The following is a 17838-nucleotide window of genomic DNA, read 5'->3' as shown; positions in this document are numbered from 1 at the left end:
GGGCCCTCTCCCTCCCTCCCTCCCTCCCTCCCTCCCTCCCTCCCTCCCTCCCTCCCTCCCTCCCTCCCTCCTCCTTCTAACCCCCTTTCCCTCTCCCTCTCTCTCTCCCAATCTCTCTGTGTGAGAGTGTGTGTGTTGATGTATTGAAAGTGGACCTGGAAATGAATATTGATTCATGATCTTGAATGATTACTTGCCATTTGGCTGATTAAATTGATTGATCAAATCTGATGTAGAACCAGGGTAGACTTACAAGGTGGGTGTTTAGGTGAGTTTAGTTTATTATTTTCCTCATTAGCACATGCAGCAGCTACTCTTCATGGGGTCCTTGGTGGTACAGGATGAGGAGACACTGCTCCTGTGTGGTCGTGGCTCTCTACAGGAGACTATAGGGCCAGGAGGTTCAGGGGGGTACAGGGGTGACAGTCAGCCAGGCAGAGGTGAGGACCTCCCGGCACTAATGAGGGCAACCCGCTGGCCACTGTGACCTCAGGGGTGTAGGGGTCAACAGGGCCTGATGGAGTGGTCTGGTGGCAGAGCCGAATGCCAACAATTGTTGTGTTGCACCACTACAAAATAGTATAGAGAGAGGGAGAGAAGACAGAGCAAAGGAGGGAGACAGAGAAAGACAGAGATGGAAAAAAGCCAGAGAGCCAGAGCGAGAGCGAGAGCGAGAGAGAGAGAGAGAGAGAGAGAGAGAGAGAGAGAGAGAGAGATGGGGGGGGTGGGGTGGGGGGAGGAATAGGAAAGACAGAGAGCCAGAGAGAGAAAGAATGGGGAGCAGGTCATTTCCCAAGCCTTGCAGCAGTAGTCCAATTAAAGGCGATTTCTCTCACTGCACATCTGAGGCCCTTGAAGCCGCGCGGTCAGTTGGTGCAGTTTGGGAAGAAGAGGAGGAGGAGGAGAGGAGGAGGGAAGGGGTGTTGTCAGCATGTTGAATGCAGGGCCAGTGGAGGGGTTGGTGGGGAGAGTGTGTGTGTGTGTGTATGTGTGTGTGTGTACGCTCACATGTGTGAGTTTGCATATGTACTCCTGTATGTGTGTGTGTGTGCGTATGTACGTGTACACCTGTGTTTGTGTGTGAATTTCTGTGTGTATACCCGTATGTGTGTGTGTGTGTGTGTGTGTGTGTGTGTGTGAAGGGGATGTGTGCGTACACAGTGGGGCAGTCCCGGCTCTGCGCAACAGGACTGGGGCACGCAGATGTGTGAGTCTCTCTGGACTAAGCCCTGGCAAGGCATACTGTGAGGGGTCACAACCTTTACAGAATCAGTGCTCCTGCATGTCAGAACTAATAAAGGTCAAGGTCCCACCAACACCAGCTGCATGGAGAGAGAGAGAGAGAGAGAGAGAGAGAGAGAGAGAGAGAGAGAGAGAGAGAGAGAGAGAGAGAGAGAGAGAGAGAGAGAGAGAGAGAGAGAGAGAGAGAGAGAGGGAGGAAAAGAGGGTAGACAGGGATGGAGAAGGGGGGTTCCCACACTGAAGCCCCCACAGCTGTCTAGCCCAGGACAGGGGAAGTAAAGAGTAGAAAGGGGCTTGGAGAGCTCCTCTCGGCAGCTCAGTGGACACTACAGAGAGTGTTAAGTGGGGGAGATTCGAGCCACAGAGCTTAACACAGGTGCTAGTGCAGCAGAGCACACAGGGGGTGAGTAGAGTATAGTGTTTAGAGCTCCATCATCATTACCTCTCTGGTCGATTCTCATTGTCTTTGTCGGCGTGTGATTGTGTGTGATTAACGAGTGGGGGGATGGGAAGGGAAAGAAGCACTGTTCGGCTGGTGAGAGAATTGATTAGTGAGGAATCAGTGGAACTGATTTGTGGATTTAGGTGAAACTTCTGTGATATCAATGGATGGGAATGTACCTGGTGATGTGATAGACAGTGAAGCAAGTGGAAATGTTGGTATTACATCATCGCTAGCTAACGTTTGGTTCACTTGTGGTTTGTTATCTAACAAATAACAGATGGAGGCAGAGGGACATACAGGGCAGGAGAGGGGGAAAGGAGAAAGAGGGGGAAAGGAGAGAGGGCAGGAGAAGGTGAAAGGAGAGAGAGAGGGCAGGGGAGGGTGAAGGTTAGAGACTGCAAGAGAGAGAGAGTGTGTAATCCAGCTTTACTGAGACATGCCTTGACTTTGATTAAGATCTCAGGCTGTTTTAGGCTATTTCTTCACATTATAGGTGCAGCAATGCGCACATGGCAGATGGCTATAAGCGTGAATGTTCCAAAAAACACTGCTCTCAAAAGTGACTGCAAATGCAATTATACATGTAATGCTTTATTATAAAAGTGAATTTCTATGGTGAAAATGATCTGCCCCAAATTTAAAACTCACACACCACCTATGGTGGCTTGCGAAATTATTCACCCCCTTGGCATTTTCTCTATTTTGTTGCCTTACAACCTGGAATTAAAACCTGGATTTTTGGGGGGTTTGTATCATTTGATTTACACAACATGCCTACCACTTTGAAGATACAAAATATGTTTTATTGCGAAACAAACAAGAAATAAGACAAAAAAACAGAAAACTTGAGCGTGCATAACTATTCAACAACACTGGGATTTTTGCCCATTCTTCAAGGCAAAACTGCTCCAGCTCCTTCATGTTGGATGGGTTCCCCTGGTGTACAGCAATCTTTAAGTCATACCACAGATTCTCAATTGGATTGAGGTCTGGCCTTTGACTAGGCCATTCCAAGACATTTAAATGTTTCCCCTTAAACCACTCAAGTGTTGCTTTAGCAGTATGCTTAGGGTCATTGTCCTACTTGAAGGTGAACCTCTGTCCCAGTCTCAAATCTCTGGAAGACTGAAACAGGTTTCCCTCAAGAATTTCCCTGTATTTAGCGCTATCCATCATTCCTTCAATTCTGACCAGTTTCCCAGTCCCTGCCGATGAAAAAAATACCCACAGCATGATGCTGCCACCACCATGCTTCACTGTGGGAATGGTGTTCTCGGGGTGATGAGAGGTGTTGGGTTTGTGCCAGACATAGCGTTTTCCTTGATGGCCAAAAAGCTCAATTTTAGTCTCATCTGACCAGAGTACCTTCTTCCATATGTTTGGGGTGTCTCCCACATGGCTTTTGGCGAACACCAAACGTGTTTGCTTATTTTTTTCTTTAAGCAATGGCTTTTTTTCTGGCCACTCTTCCGTAAAGCCCAGCTCTGTGGCGTAAAGTGGTCCTATGGACAGATACTCCAATCTCCGCTGTGGAGCTTTGCAGCTCCTTCAGGGTTATCTTTGTTGCCTCTCTGATTAATGCCCTTCTTGCCTGGTCTGTGAGTTTTGGTGGGCGGCCCTCTCTTGGCAGGTCCGTGGGATGTTCAAAGTTTCAGATATTTTTTTATAACCCAACCCTGATCTGTACTTACATTTACATTTTTGTCATTTAGCAGATGCTCTTATCCAGAGCGATAGTGCATACATTATTTTTTTAATTGTTTCATACTGGCCCCCCGTGGGAATCGAACCCACAACCCATGCTCTACCAACTTAGCTACATCCCTGCCGGGCATTCCCTCCCCTACCCTGGACGACGCTGGGCCAATTGTGCGCCGCCCCATGGGTTTCCCGGTCGCGGCCGCCTACGACAGAGCCTGGATTCAAACCAGGATCTCTAGTGGCACAGCTAGCGCTGCGATGCAGTGCCTTAGACCACTGCGCCACTCGGGAGACGAGGCTGTATTAGGCTACTTCTCCACAACTTTGTCCCTGACCTGTTTGGAGAGCTCCTTGGTCTTCATGGGGCCACTTGCGCCGCCCCATGGGTCTCCCGGTCGCGGCCGGCCACGACAGAGCCTGGACAGAGCCTTTATTTAACTAATAATGTGACTTCTGGAGGTAATTGGTTGCACCAGATCTTATTTAGGGGCTTCATAGCAAAGGGGGTGAATACATATGCACGCACCACTTTTCCGTTATTTATTTCTTAGATTTTTTTTTAACTAGTTATTTTTTTCATTTCACTTCACCAATTTAGACTATTTTGTGCATGTCCATTCCATGAAATCCAAATTAAAATCCATTTAAATTACAGGTTGTTGTCAGGGTTGAGTGTAGAGGGAACGTGGAATCATACGCAGGACACAGAGATTCGAAAACAGATGTCTTTAGTGAAGTCCGTAATACAAGCCAACACGGCAACAGGTCATAGGCGAAAACAAACGCACACCGGACTGTCCAAAGTAAGTACGCACAACGTGCAGGACTCTCTAAGCAAAACAAATACTGAGAGCACAAAACAGAGGACCAACAACAACACGTGACATCGAACAATTACACACAACACCTGACCAAACACAAGAGAACTAAATAGGGTGCCTAATGAACACTTAACAATCAACAGGTGTAACAAACAGACAAAACCAATCAAACATGAAACATCGAACGGTGGCAGCTAGTACTCCGGAGACGACGACCACCGAAGCCTGCCCGAACAAGGAGAAGGAGCCGCCTCGGCCGAAACCGTGACAGTACCCCCCCCTTGACGCGCGGCTCCAGCCGTGCGCCGCCCCCGGCCTCGGGGCCGACCAGGAGGACACGGAGCAGGGCGCGTAGGATGACCACGATGGAACTCGGTCAGAAGAGACGGGTCTAGAATGTCTCTCCTCGGCACCCAGCACCGCTCCTCCGGGCCGTACCCCTCCCACTCCACGAGATATTGAGACCCCCATCCGGCGTCTCGAATCCAGGATGGCCCGAACAGTGTACGCCGGAGCCCCCTCGATGTCCAACGGGGCGGAGGAGTCTCTTCTATCTCAAAGTCCTGGAGTGGACCAGCTACCACCGGCCTGAGGAGAGACACATGGAACGAGGGGTTAATATTTTTGTAATCAATGGGCAGTTGTAACCTGTAACACACCTCGTTCAATCTCCTCAGGACTTTAAAAGGCCCACAAACCGCCGACCCAGCTTCCGGCAGGGCAGGCGGAGGGGCAGGTTTCTGGTTGAGAGCCAGACTCGATCTCCAGGTGCGTACACTGGGCCCCTCACTGCGGTGGAGGTCGGCGCTCGTCTTCTGTCGACGGATGGCTCGCTGCAGATGGACGTGTGCAGCGTTCCACGTCTCCTCCGAGCGCCGCACCCACTCATCCACCGCAGGGGCCTCGATCTGGCTCTCATGCCAAGGTGCCAGAACCGGCTGGTACCCTAACACACACTGGAAAGGGGTTAGTTTAGTGGAGGAGTGGCGAAGAGAGTTCTGTGCCATCTCGGCCCAGGGCACATATCTCGCCCACTCCTCTGGCCGGCCCTGGCAATATGACCTCAGAAACCTACCCACATCCTGGTTGACACGTTCGACCTGCCCATTACTCTCCGGGTGGTAACCCGAGGTAAGGCTCACCGAAACCCCCAACCGTTCCATAAACGCTCTCCAGACTCTGGAGGTAAACTGGGGGCCTCGATCAGACACTATATCCTCGGGTACCCCGTAATGCCGGAAGACGTGAGTAAACAGAGCCTCAGCGGTCTGTAGGGCAGTAGGAAGACCCGGCATGGGAAGGAGACGACAGGCCTTCGAGAACCGATCCACAACGACCAGGATGGTGGTATTCCCCTGTGAGGAGGGAAGGTCGGTAACAAAATCCACAGAGAGGTGAGACCAGGGTCGTTGTGGAACGGGCAGGGGTTGTAACTTACCCCTGGGCAAGTGTCTGGGCGCCTTACACTGGGCACACACTGAGCAGGAGGAGACATAAATCCTCACATCCCTGGCTAACGTTGGCCACCAGTACTTAGTACTAAGGCAGTGCACCGTCCGGCCAATACCTGGATGTCCAGAGGAGGGTGACGTGTGAGCCCAATAAATAAGCCGATCCCGGACCTCGAGCGGGACGTACGTCCGACCCACCGGACACTGTGGAGGGCTAGGGTCGGTGCGTAATGCCCGCTCGATCTCTGCATCGACCTTCCATACCACCGGTGCAACCAGACAAGACTTAGGTAGTATGGGAGTGGGCTCCACGCACCTCTCCTCTGTGTCATACCGCCGAGACAGGGCATCTGCCTTCCCGTTCTGGGACCCAGGGATGTAAGTGATCTTAAACACGAACCGGGCTAGAAACATAGTCCACCGAGCCTGGCGAGGATTTAGTCTCCTAGCTGCCCGAATGTATTCCAGGTTACGGTGGTCAGTCAGAATGAGAAAAGGGTGTTGAGCCCCCTCAAGCCAATGCCTCCACACCTTTAGGGCCTGTACCACCGCTAACAGCTCCCTGTCCCCTACGTCATAATTCCTTTCCGCCGGACTGAGCTTTTTCGAATAAAAAGCACAGGGGCGGTGTTTAGGTGGTGTGCCGGACCGTTGTGAAAGAACAGCCCCGATACCGGCTTCAGACGCGTCCACCTCCACTTGGAATGGTAAAGTGGGATCCGGGTGCGCCAGCACTGGAGCCGAGGTAAACAGGTCCTTCAGTTTCCCAAAAGCCCTGTCCGCCTCAGCTGACCACCGCAAGCGCACTGGACCCCCCTTCAGAAGGGACGTTATGGGAGCTGCCACCTGTCCAAAACCCCGGATAAACCTCCGGTAGTAATTCGCAAAACCCAAGAACTGCTGCACCTCTTTAACCGTGGTTGGGGTTTGCCAATTACGCACGGCTGACACACGGTCAACCTCCATCCTCACCCCCTGACGCAGACAACTGATAACCCAAAAAGGAGACCGACTCCTGGAAGAACAGACATTTCTCGGCTTTGACATACAGGTCATGCTCCAACAATCTCCTCAATACTCTGCGCACCAGGGCTACATGCTCGACCCGGGTAGAACTGTACACCAGAATATCGTCGATGTACACCACTACTCCCTGCGCCTGCATGTCCCGGAAAATCTAATCTACAAAGGATTGGAAGACTGATGGAGCATTCATTAACCCGTATGGCATGACGAGATACTCGTAATGACCGGAGGTAGTACTAAATGCTGTCTTCCATTCATCGCCCTCTCTAATGCGCACCAAGTTATATGCGCTCCTGAGGTCCAATTTTGTGAAGAACCGTGCCCCGTGTAATGACACCGTCATAGTCGCAATCAGCGGGAGCAGATAACTGTATTTCACAGTCACCTGATTTAGACCGCGGTAATCAATACACGGGCGCAAACCTCCATCCTTTTTCTTCACAAAAAAGAAGCTTGAGGACGCGGGTGAAGTGGAGGGCCGTATGTATCCCTGTCTCAGAGACTCGGCAATGTATGTCTCCATTGCCCTCTTCTCCTCCTGTGACAACGGATACACATGGCTCCGCGGGAGCGCAGCTCCTGCCTGGAGGTCTATCGCACAATCCCCCTGTCTATGAGGCGGCAACCGTGCCGCTCTGGTCTTGCTAAACACGAGTGCCAAATCCTCATACTCAGGTGGAATGTGCAGTGCGGGCATCTGGTTCGGACTCTCCACCGAGGTCGCCCCTACGGAAACACCCAGACATAGCCCCTCACACTGAGCAGACCACCCTTTAAGAGCCTTCTCTCGCCACGAAATAGTAGGATCATGGGTAATCAACCAGGGAAGCCCCAGTACCACCGGATACGCAGGAGAGTCGATAAGATAGAGCTGTATCGTATCCTCATGACCCCCCTGCGTCTCCATCCTAAGTGGCGCTGTGACCTCCCTAATCAACCCGGATCCTAACGGACGACTATCTAGGGCATGTACAGGGAAAGGATTGTTAACCGGAAGGAGGGGAATCCCTAACTCTACACAGAATTTGCGATCTACAAAATTCCCAGCTGCGCCTGAATCTACTAGCGCCTTATGCTGGGAACGAGGTGCAACCTGTGGAAAACAAACAGGTATAGTTATGTGTACGACAGAAAGCTCTGGGTAAGTGGGGCGCCTACTCACCTGGGAGGACTCCCCAATGTGTGGTCTGCCGTCTCCTCCACCAGGAGACCCTCCCCAGCACCTAGCCGCGGTGTGCCCTCCACGGCCACAGTTGGTGCAGGGGACGGCCCCCCTTGGGCTCCTTCTTCTCCCTCCTCTAGCGCCAGCACCTCCGAGCTCCATCGGGCTCGGCTCGGAGGCGCTGGAGGGTGGAATGGGCGACCCCCACCTGGGACGTCCGCGGGTAGCGAGCAGGGTGTCCAGCCGAATGGCCATGTCAACCAACTGGTCAAATGAGAGTGTAGTATCCCTGCACGCCAACTCTCTGCGGACGTCCTCCCGGAGGTGTACGGTGGCAAGGTAGAGTTCCACTTGTAACAGGAACCCCTGACACCCGGCAGCGGTGCCGTCGTACGCCCTCGGGAGCGAGAGCCGAATCCCACTGGGTTCCGGTAGTTGGACGGGCGGGCTGACCGATGGTGATGGTGCGGTAGGTGGGAGTGTGGGTACCCCGCTGGTCTCCCATCGATGGAGGGTGTTCATCACTCGGTCCAGGGCGTGCCCGATTTGGTTGATTCGAACCTCTTGACCACGAAGGCGCTCCTCCATGATCTCGGTGGGTGCGGGTGCTCCTGCTGATTCCATATAGATGGTGTGTAATTCTGTCAGGGTTGAGTGTAGAGGGAACGTGGAATCATACGCAGGACACAGAGATTCGAAAACAGATGTCTTTAGTGAAGTCCGTAATACAAGCCAACACGGCAACAGGTCATAGGCGAAAACAAACGCACACCGGACTGTCCAAAGTAAGTACGCACAACATGCAGGACTCTCTAAGCAAAACGAATACTGAGAGCACAAAACAGAGGACCAACAACAACACGTGACATCGAACAATTACACACAACACCTGACCAAACACAAGAGAACTAAATAGGGTGCCTAATGAACACTTAACAATCAACAGGTGTAACAAACAGACAAAACCAATCAAACATGAAACATCGAACGGTGGCAGCTAGTACTCCGGAGACGACGACCGCCGAAGCCTGCCCGAACAAGGAGAAGGAGCCGCCTCGGTCGAAACCGTGACATTTGTAATGCAACAAAATAGGAAAACGCCAAGGGGGATGAATCCTTTTGCAAGGCACTGTATGCCAGTTAGGCTCTACACCGGTTGTAAAGTGGATTAATGTGCTATTTGGTCACTTTATGAAAACATATAGGCCTATGGGCTAGGCTACATGAAAAACATTATATGTCATCTATGTACTTAAACAGCGAATGGAGGACGCTTTTCCTGTGGTTCATTTTCATGCTAGCCAGGTAGGCTATATTCCAGTTGTAAAGCAAAGCAATGTGCTTGATATTAGGAAAGTTCATAAATAAATATAGTAGGACTAGCCCATAGAAAGCTGATGGGATCCTCCTCTTTTTAATAGAGGCCATCAAAACTCTGTTTTTTCACACAATTGCGTAGCCTATAGAATGTTGCGCAACATGAGCTCACGGGCTCTCATAAAGTGTTTGATTTGATTTTCGAAAACATTTGCATTGATGTCAGAGTGATTAGAGGGACAATAGAGTGCTGAGTACCAGGCAGTTAGCAAGTTTGGTAGGCTGCTAATGACCTTCAGCACATCAGAGCTTGGAGAAGCTTAGTTACCATGACTAAACGGTCCCGTGGAATTTGACTGCGGGTCATGACTCGTGACCGCCGGTGTGACGGTAATAAAGACACCGTAACAGCCCTAATCTCAGCTCCATGGCAATGTGAATCCATGTCACCCATAAATCATCCTCCTATGTGTGTGCGTGCATGTGTGTGTGTGTGTATATATCCACTCATGGTAGCACTTTATTTTACAGAAATGACCTAGTACTTACTTGGAAACTACATGGTAACATGGTAATTACAAAGTAATAGCCTATGAATTACTTATTTTTTTCTTTGGGACTTGTTACAACAAGCACCATTTGGTTCCAGGTAGTTACTGTTAATTGTGTACAAATAATTTGAGTAAGTACCAGAAAGTACTCATTGATACCTTATAATTGAACAGGTAAACACCAATGAATTACTTCACCATAAAATAAACTACTAGCCCACTCATATTACCCAACCAGTCTCCTTCAACTCCGTCCCCGTCTGTTTCTCTGACTATCAAGGTTGGGGTCAATTAATTTTAATTTAGTCAATTCAGGAAGTAAACTACCACGACAAACAGTGACCCTAGGACTGACCAAGACAGGCAGCACAAACACTCATCTGAGACCAGGCTAGTGTGCTTGCCTTTAGTCAACCAGTCTCCCTTCTTCTCAGTCTGTTCTCTCTGTTGATTGTTGTGCCAGGGATGTCTGGTTGGCGGTCGCTGACTGTGCCACTTTGTGCCTGCCTAGATGCCAGCTTCCTCTGCCACCATTCTGGCTCTACTCTGAGACAGTGATTAGCCATTACGGGTCTGAGACAGTGATCAGCTGTCTGTGCCACTGTGTGCCAGTCGGCTCCAGCAGACAGACAGTTTCCTCTGTAACCTCATGATCCTGAGACGGTGGTGATGAAGATGGTGTACCACGGTGTGTGATGTCACCAAGTCTAGGTCAGTAAGTCTCTCACTGGCTGACTGGCATTGTTTGTCTGTCTTCCTTCTCATTCTCAATTCACAAAGCACACATGCATGCACCCACGCACGCACACACAGGCACAAACACACACACAAACACTTCTGATCATTGATGTTTGTCAGCTTTTCACTTACCTGAAATATTTGCTCAAATAAATCTCAATGAATTGCATTTAATGGCTTAATTTGTTAATAGTTTGGTAGAGATAAATAAAAGGTAAGCATTGCAACATTAAAATATAAATAGGTCAATATAATTTCAGTTCCAAATCATTCTGAGTAATTGAACTCAACATTGAATACATTTTTATTAAACTATTATCATATTAAATCAAATCAAATGTACTCATCACATACACAGTTTACAGCAGGTATAAAAGGTTCAGCAAAATGCTTATGTGCTAGCGCCCTCAACAATGAAGTGCAATAATCAATAATCAACAATAACAATGAAAAGAGTTGAGTCAAAAATAACATGTAGTAGAAGCAATATACAAATATAAAGTGGGTAGTGGAATCAATAGTATATATTAGAACAGTAGTGTTGATTGTGAGTGTGTGTGCCATTTGTCAGCTCTGAGTGCTCTTGTGTGTGTGTGTTTATGGATGTCTGTGTGTGTGTGTGTTTGTGTGTTCGTTTGTGTGTAAGGGTTGGATGTGTGGGTAGTCAGTGCAGATACTTTCTAAGGTGCATATAGTCTCAACCAATTAAAATAGTCTCTGAGGTGCCGGTATAATTACATTGAAAAGTAATAGAATTGAACACAACACCAAATTTAATTTGAGGTGTATGATGCACTTTTTTGGGGGGGACACTGATGGCCAAATGTATATATTTCCATGAATTCATCTTAACTAATATAGTTAATTAAATGTGTAAAACAAACAATAGCTTCTATATTTATTTCTAGGTCTGTGGCCTCTCAGTTCCAATGTTGGCTTGCTGTTGGTTGGTTGGTTGGGGACTCTACATGGAGAAATGCAGAGAATGCAACTGGTGGCAGAACAAAGAGTTAGAGCGCCACCTACAGGCCTCCAAGCTGTAGAACCTCACTCTCTCTCTACTCTAGTCTAGTAGTAGACAGTGGACAGTGAATACACAGTGACATGTCCGTCAGCAGACATGTCAGTTCTGGAACAGTTCTTGAATTCCATACACTTCAGATTGTTTATTTCTTATTTGTTTGTTTGTATTTATTTATGTATGTATGTATCTATGTATGTACAGTGAGCTCCAAAAGTATTGGGACAGTGACATATTTGCTGTTGTTTTGTCTCTGTACTCCAGCACTTTGTATTTGAAATGATACAGAGAAAGTTACAGATGCACAAATATCATACCCCACAAAATGCTAACCTCCCCTGTTATTGTAATGGTGAGAGGTTAGGGTCTTGGGGTTATGATATTTGTGCATCTGTAACTTTCTCCCTCATCATTATTCAGGATTCATTCAGGACTATCCATAACCATCGTATAATCCACATTAATGTACAAGTGTTTAAAAACATGATATTCTTATTTACAATAAAAGTGACTACAAAACGACATAATACATTATTTACCATTCATTTCTATTGGGCACAAAATAATCTGAAACACAACCAAAACAAACAGCAAATGCATCCAACAAGTTTGTAGAGTCATAAACTTGAGGTAATCATTGCGTGCTAGGAGTATGGGGCCAAACACTAAACTTTTGACTATTTTAATACACATACAAGTGAATTTGTCCCAATACTTTTGGTCTCAATACCCTCAAATTAAAGCTGGCAATCTGCAGTTTAAACTCATAGTGATTGTTTTATTTCAAATCCAAAGTTCTGGAGTAGAGAGCCAAAACAACAACAAAATTGTCACTGTCCCAATACTGTACTTTTGGAGCTCACTGCATGTGTGTGTGTATGAGATGTGCATGTATTACAATGGCTCAATATCATATTTACATTGACATTTAGTCATATATCATGACTACATCAAATAATTTGGTCCTGACACATAGTAATCCAAATCGCATCGAAATGGTTTACAAAATGGTTGGAGGTCGAAATGGAAGTGATATGGCTCTCCGTTCGGTTCCAAAATATAAAGCATGTTTTTGTTTGGACAAAAAAACTAAACAATGCAGAAACAGATATAGAAAAATGGAGGGCCTCGCAGCATCGTTCTGGTTTGGTTTTGTTTTCACAGCACAGTGGAGTCACCGAAGGTTCACAAGTATCTGTGAGACTGCTCTGTCACATTTCATTATGTCTCTCTCTCTCTTTCGCTCTCTCTTTTGCTCTCTCTACTGTACTCCCCCAGTAACATCAGGCTTTCTCTCTCTCTCTCTCTCTCTCTCTGAATTGTTAGATACTACTGCACTGTTGGAGCTATGAACACAAGCATTTCGCTACACCTGCAATAACATCTGCTAAATATGTGTATGTGACCAATAACATTTTATTTTATTTTATTTCTTCGCTCTCTCTCTTTCTCTTCCCTCTCCTATCCTCTTTTGCTCTCTCTCCCTCTCTCCTCGCTCCCTCCCTTTCTCGCTCTTTCTCTTTCTCTTTCCTCTCTCTCCCTCTCTCCCTCCCTCTCTCTCTACTGTACTTCCCAGCACCATCAGGCATTATAAAAGCTGTTATACAGTATCATCCTCCCATTCACTTCGTCTGAAATAGTTTATCCTGTCCTTGTCTCATCCTCTTCTCTTCTCTGCCGTCCCTAAAACACTCACTCTTTCAACAAACCCTCCTTTCTCTTTGCAAACTTCCCCTCGCAACTCTTCAGACCTCTCTCCTGTGCTATCTTTAGCTTTAACTGAGTCATCCCCTCCTTGCCTCCTCCAAGCCGCTCTCCCCCCTCCTCCTCTTACCCCAGCCAGTTGTCTTGTGTCCTGTCTGCCCTGGGGGGTCGTGACCCCTTTGACCACTGGGTGACTTCTGCAGGGTAGCTTCTCAGTCATCTGCAGCTGTGGTCCTGCCAAAAGCTGGATAATCCTATAACACTGTCATCACTGTTGAGAGAGGCAGGGTGGGTCAGGGCAAGGCATGGCAGGGGAGGTGAAGTGTGTGTATTTGTGTGTGTGTGTGTGTGTGTGTGTGTGTGTGTGTGTGTGTGTGTGTGTGTGTGTGTGTGTGTGTGTGTGTGTGTGTGTGTGTGTGTGTGTGTGTGTGTGTGTGTGTGTGTGTGTGTGTGTGTGTGTGTGTTTGTGTGTTTATTCATGTCCACGTGTGTGTGTATGTGTTAATGATTATTTGTCAACAGACTGACTTTATACTAGCTGACAGAAAGTGAGTGAGTGCTATGTATTACATTGTATTCGGAAAGTATTCAGACCCCTTGACTTTTTCCACATTTTCTTAGGTTACAGCCTTATTCTAAAATGGATTAAATTGTTTTTTTCCCCCCTCATCAATCTACACATAATACCCCAAAATGACAAAGCAAAAACACGTTTTTAGACATTTTTGATACACAAATTAAATTAAAAAAGGAAATATGACATTTACATAAGTATTAAGACCCTTTACTCAGTACTTTGTTGAAGCACCTTTGGCAGTGATTACAGCCTCGAAGTCTTCTTGGATATGACGCTACAAGCTTTGCACACCTGTATTTAGGGAGTTTCTCCCATTCTTCTTTGCAGATCCTCTCAAGCTCTGTCAGGTTGGGTGTTGCTGCACAGCTATTTTCAGGTCTCTCCAGAGATGTTCGATCGGGTTCAAGTCCTGGCTCTGGCTAGGCCACTCAAGGACATTCAGAGACTTGTCCCGGAGCCACTCCTGTGTTGTCTTGGCTGTGTGCTTAGTGTCGTTGTCCTGTTCGAAGGTGAACCTTCGCCCCAGTCTGAGGTCCTGAGCGCTCTGGAGCAGGTTTTCATCAAGGATCTCTCTGTATTTAGCTCCGATCATCTTTCCCTCGATCCTGACTAGTTTCTCAGTCCCTGCCGCTGAAAAACATCTCCACAGCATGATGCTGCCACCACCATGCTTCACTGTAGGGATGGTGCCAGGTTTCCTCCAGACGTGACGCTTGGCATTCAGGCCAAAGAGTTCCATCTTGTTTTCATCAGACCAGAGAATCTTGTTTCTCATGGTCTGAGAGTCCTTCAGGTGCCTTTTGGCAAACTCCAATCCCGGCTGTCATGTGCCTTTTACTGAGGAGTGGCTTCCGTCTGACCACTCTACCATAAAGGCCTGATTGGTGGAGTGCTGCAGACATGGTTGTCCTTCTGGAAGGTGCTCCCATCTCCACAGAGGAACTCTGGAGCTCTGGGCCATCGGGTTCTTGGTCACCTCCCTGCCCAAGGCCCTTCTCCCCCGATTGCTCAGTTTGGCTGGGCGGCCAGCTCTGGGAAGAGTTTCGGTTGTTCCAATCTTCTTACATTTAAGAATGATGGAGGCCACTGTGTTCTTGAGGACCTTCAATGCTGCAGAAATGTTTTGGTACCCTTCTCCAGATCTGTGCCTCAGCACAATCCTGACTTGGAGCTCTATGGACAATTCCTTCAACCTTATGGCTTGGTTTTTGCTCTGACATGCACTGTCAACTGTGGGACCTTATATAGACAGGTGTGTGCCTTTCCAAATCATGTCCAAAAAATTCAATTTGCCACAGGTGGACTCCAATCAAGTTGTAGAAACATCTCAAGGATGATCAATAGAAGCAGGATGCACCTGAGCTCAATTTCGAGTCTCATAGCAAAGGGTCTGAGTATTTATGTAAATAAGGTATATCTGTTTTTCATTATGGGGTATTGTGTGTAGATTGATGAGGATTTTTAGTTATTTAATCCATTTTGGAATAAGGCTGTAACTTAACAAAATGTGGAAAAAGGGAAGAGGTCTGAATACTTTCCGAATGCACTGTATACTGTACATTGACATACTCTTCCCAAACGTACCCATAGCTATCTTGGGCATTAGTAATAGCACCATGACTGTGATAAGCCAGCCAGTTGCAGTTGGCACCACCAGACACCCTAGTCCATCCACAGCCTGCTGCCTCCATACAGAGCAATAAACAAACACTTGTAATCACACACACACACACAGATGCCAGATGCTGGGTGGAGTGTGTGTGTGTGTCCTCAATTGGCGCAAGGCATCAGATCAGATCAGTATCCCCTAAACCCAGTGAGTTCTGTATTATCGCCACACAGACAGGCCGGGACCGTCCTGCTCTGTGGCCTTACGGTTCCGGCCCCATCCCTCTCTCTCTCTCTCTCTCTCTCTCTCTCTCTCTCTCTCTCTCTCTCTCTCTCTCTTTCTCTATATCCCTCTCTCTCCCTCTTGCCTTCTGCCCTCTCCCACCCCCTGTTTCTCCCTCTCTATCTCTCTCTTACTCTCTCTCTCTGTCTCTCCCACTCTTGGACATAAGCTGCATTAAATCTATGCTTGTAAATAGAGATGTATAACAACACGTTGATATTAGGGGTAAATTTACCGGCGGGATTGGTTAGGATCCCAAATAATTGAGTAATGGAGAGATTTGAGGATAAAAAATCAGTTGTTTTGTTGAGAGCTGTCTGAAGACATCAAGTGAGGATGGATGTTAAAGTGATAGTTCAGTGATTTGACACATTTAGATATTTTGTCAAGGTAAGGAAACAAATGTCTAAACATGTAAAATCGCTGAACTATCCCTTTAAGGCTAGCTGGCCCAGACAATAATATAATACGCCATTTAGCAGACGCTTTTATCCAAAGCGAAGTACAGTCATGCGTGCATACATTTGTTTTTGTTTTTGTGTATGGGTGGTGCCGGGGATCGAACCCACTCCCTTGGCGTTACAAGCGCCGTGCTCTACCAGCTGAGCTAAGACAAGACATGATGGTGATAATAAACAAACTGTTCATAAGTTAATTTCTCCAACAACGCAACTTCTCATCCTTGAGTGAGGTCAAAAACAAGACATTGTAGGCCTCTATTAAAAATAGAAAATGTTGGCCTATAATGGGTTCATTTTCAGTGTCCTACGCATCATCCCTGAGCCATAGGCTACATCAATTACTTATTATAATAGCAATATTATCTTGTATATTTATTAACTAAAGCATTATGCACGTTTTTATTCTAGCCCAGTAGTAACATATCTGATTCCATAGAAGTTGGTTCTGGAGTTGAAATCGCCAGATAGGCCCAAGTGTTGATTCCCAAATGAAACAATTCTAGCAGAGACAGTCGCTAATATAGGTTTTGCGCAATAATGACGATGTTCTCACTCTCAAAACGATTTACTAACTCAATAATTACAATATGTCAGGATGGCCGAGCGGTCTAAGGCGCTGCGTTCAGGTCGCAGTCTCCCCTGGAGGCGTGGGTTCGAATCCCACTTCTGACATCGACTTTTACGCAAATTCTGAGAAAAGAGAAGATCGAATGATAGTTGGAATCACAGTGCTATTTTTATTATTTTAATCCTCTATTTGTTTAATTGCGTAACATTAATTTGTGTTACATAATCAGCATAAGAAATCAATCAAGTTCAGAATTATAATTAATTCATATTTTGTCTTGTGCAATAACTCTTGCAATAATTGGTGATAGGCCTATATCTTCACCAGGCTATCTGAATAAAGGTTTGTATAGTTATTATTCTTATTCGTTTATTTGAACATATTGATGTAAACAAGTATTTTGCTGTATATATTCTTCATATTTTAATAAACAAATATGTATAAATAAATAATTATACAACTTACAGAAAAACATCTAAAAACACCTACAACATTTATCTCTATCTTGCAGCAATCAATGTAAATATAATCTTATTTCGTATGCAAAAATACGAGATTAGTTGATCGAATAGCCTAATTGTAAAACTAAACAACTTTAACAATTTTAATTAATTCCATGTTGGTTATGGCTTTAAAATGCTCAATCTAATGTGTCACAATGGTTTGCTTTGATAAAAGATAGATAAGTCCCTAATGCATGGAATCAGTCTTTACAAAGATTACAAAACGTACAAATAGGAGCGAAAAATAATGGTGGATGGGTCAAATTTCCAATTGACCATTTTGGCGCACAACAGGTAAGGTGGATGGGTGGCAGGCTAATAGTGCCTTTGTGACCATATTCTACTGTGCTAACCTTTCTTTGTGTTAAATATTACCAACTCAATAGGGATTCAGGAAAAACATAATATAACCGTTTTTCATAACTAGCCCACAGGCAGGTCAACTAAGGTTAGGCCTACACCTCACAACACTCGCTCCACCTATTTGTTCCACCTATTTGTTTATGCGCCCAGTAGTGCACCACATTTCTTTCACTGTGATAATGGCCCCTGCTAATGCCATCAGAGAGCTGTGATATTATGTGACAATTTCACCTTTACCACCATGCTGTAATTGATGTAACAAAGGTCAAGGTGCCACGTATCCACAGTAACAGACA

At 46.6% G+C, this 17838-nt stretch overlaps 1 protein-coding gene and 1 non-coding gene across 2 annotated transcripts in view; both read left to right on the top strand.

The window, feature by feature from the left end:
- Positions 1-301: 301 nt before the first annotated feature.
- Positions 302-17838, top strand: part of LOC121572720 — a 37788-nt gene continuing 20251 nt past the window's right edge. Inside the window, exons 1-2 of the mRNA XM_045222229.1 lie at positions 302-440; positions 1545-1645. Of these exons, the coding sequence (XP_045078164.1) occupies positions 302-440; positions 1545-1645 (240 nt within the window). The remainder of the gene's footprint in view (positions 441-1544; positions 1646-17838) is intronic.
- trnal-cag lies at positions 16698-16780 on the top strand. The gene has a single exon. It is a non-coding gene; the product is annotated as a tRNA-Leu (tRNA).

The sequence above is a fragment of the Coregonus clupeaformis genome, chromosome 8 (genome assembly GCF_020615455.1).
Source record: "Coregonus clupeaformis isolate EN_2021a chromosome 8, ASM2061545v1, whole genome shotgun sequence".
NCBI classification, from domain to species: Eukaryota; Metazoa; Chordata; class Actinopteri; order Salmoniformes; family Salmonidae; genus Coregonus; species Coregonus clupeaformis.
Note: the sequence above shows the minus strand (reverse complement) of the source record. Positions and strands in the feature narration are given on the sequence as shown.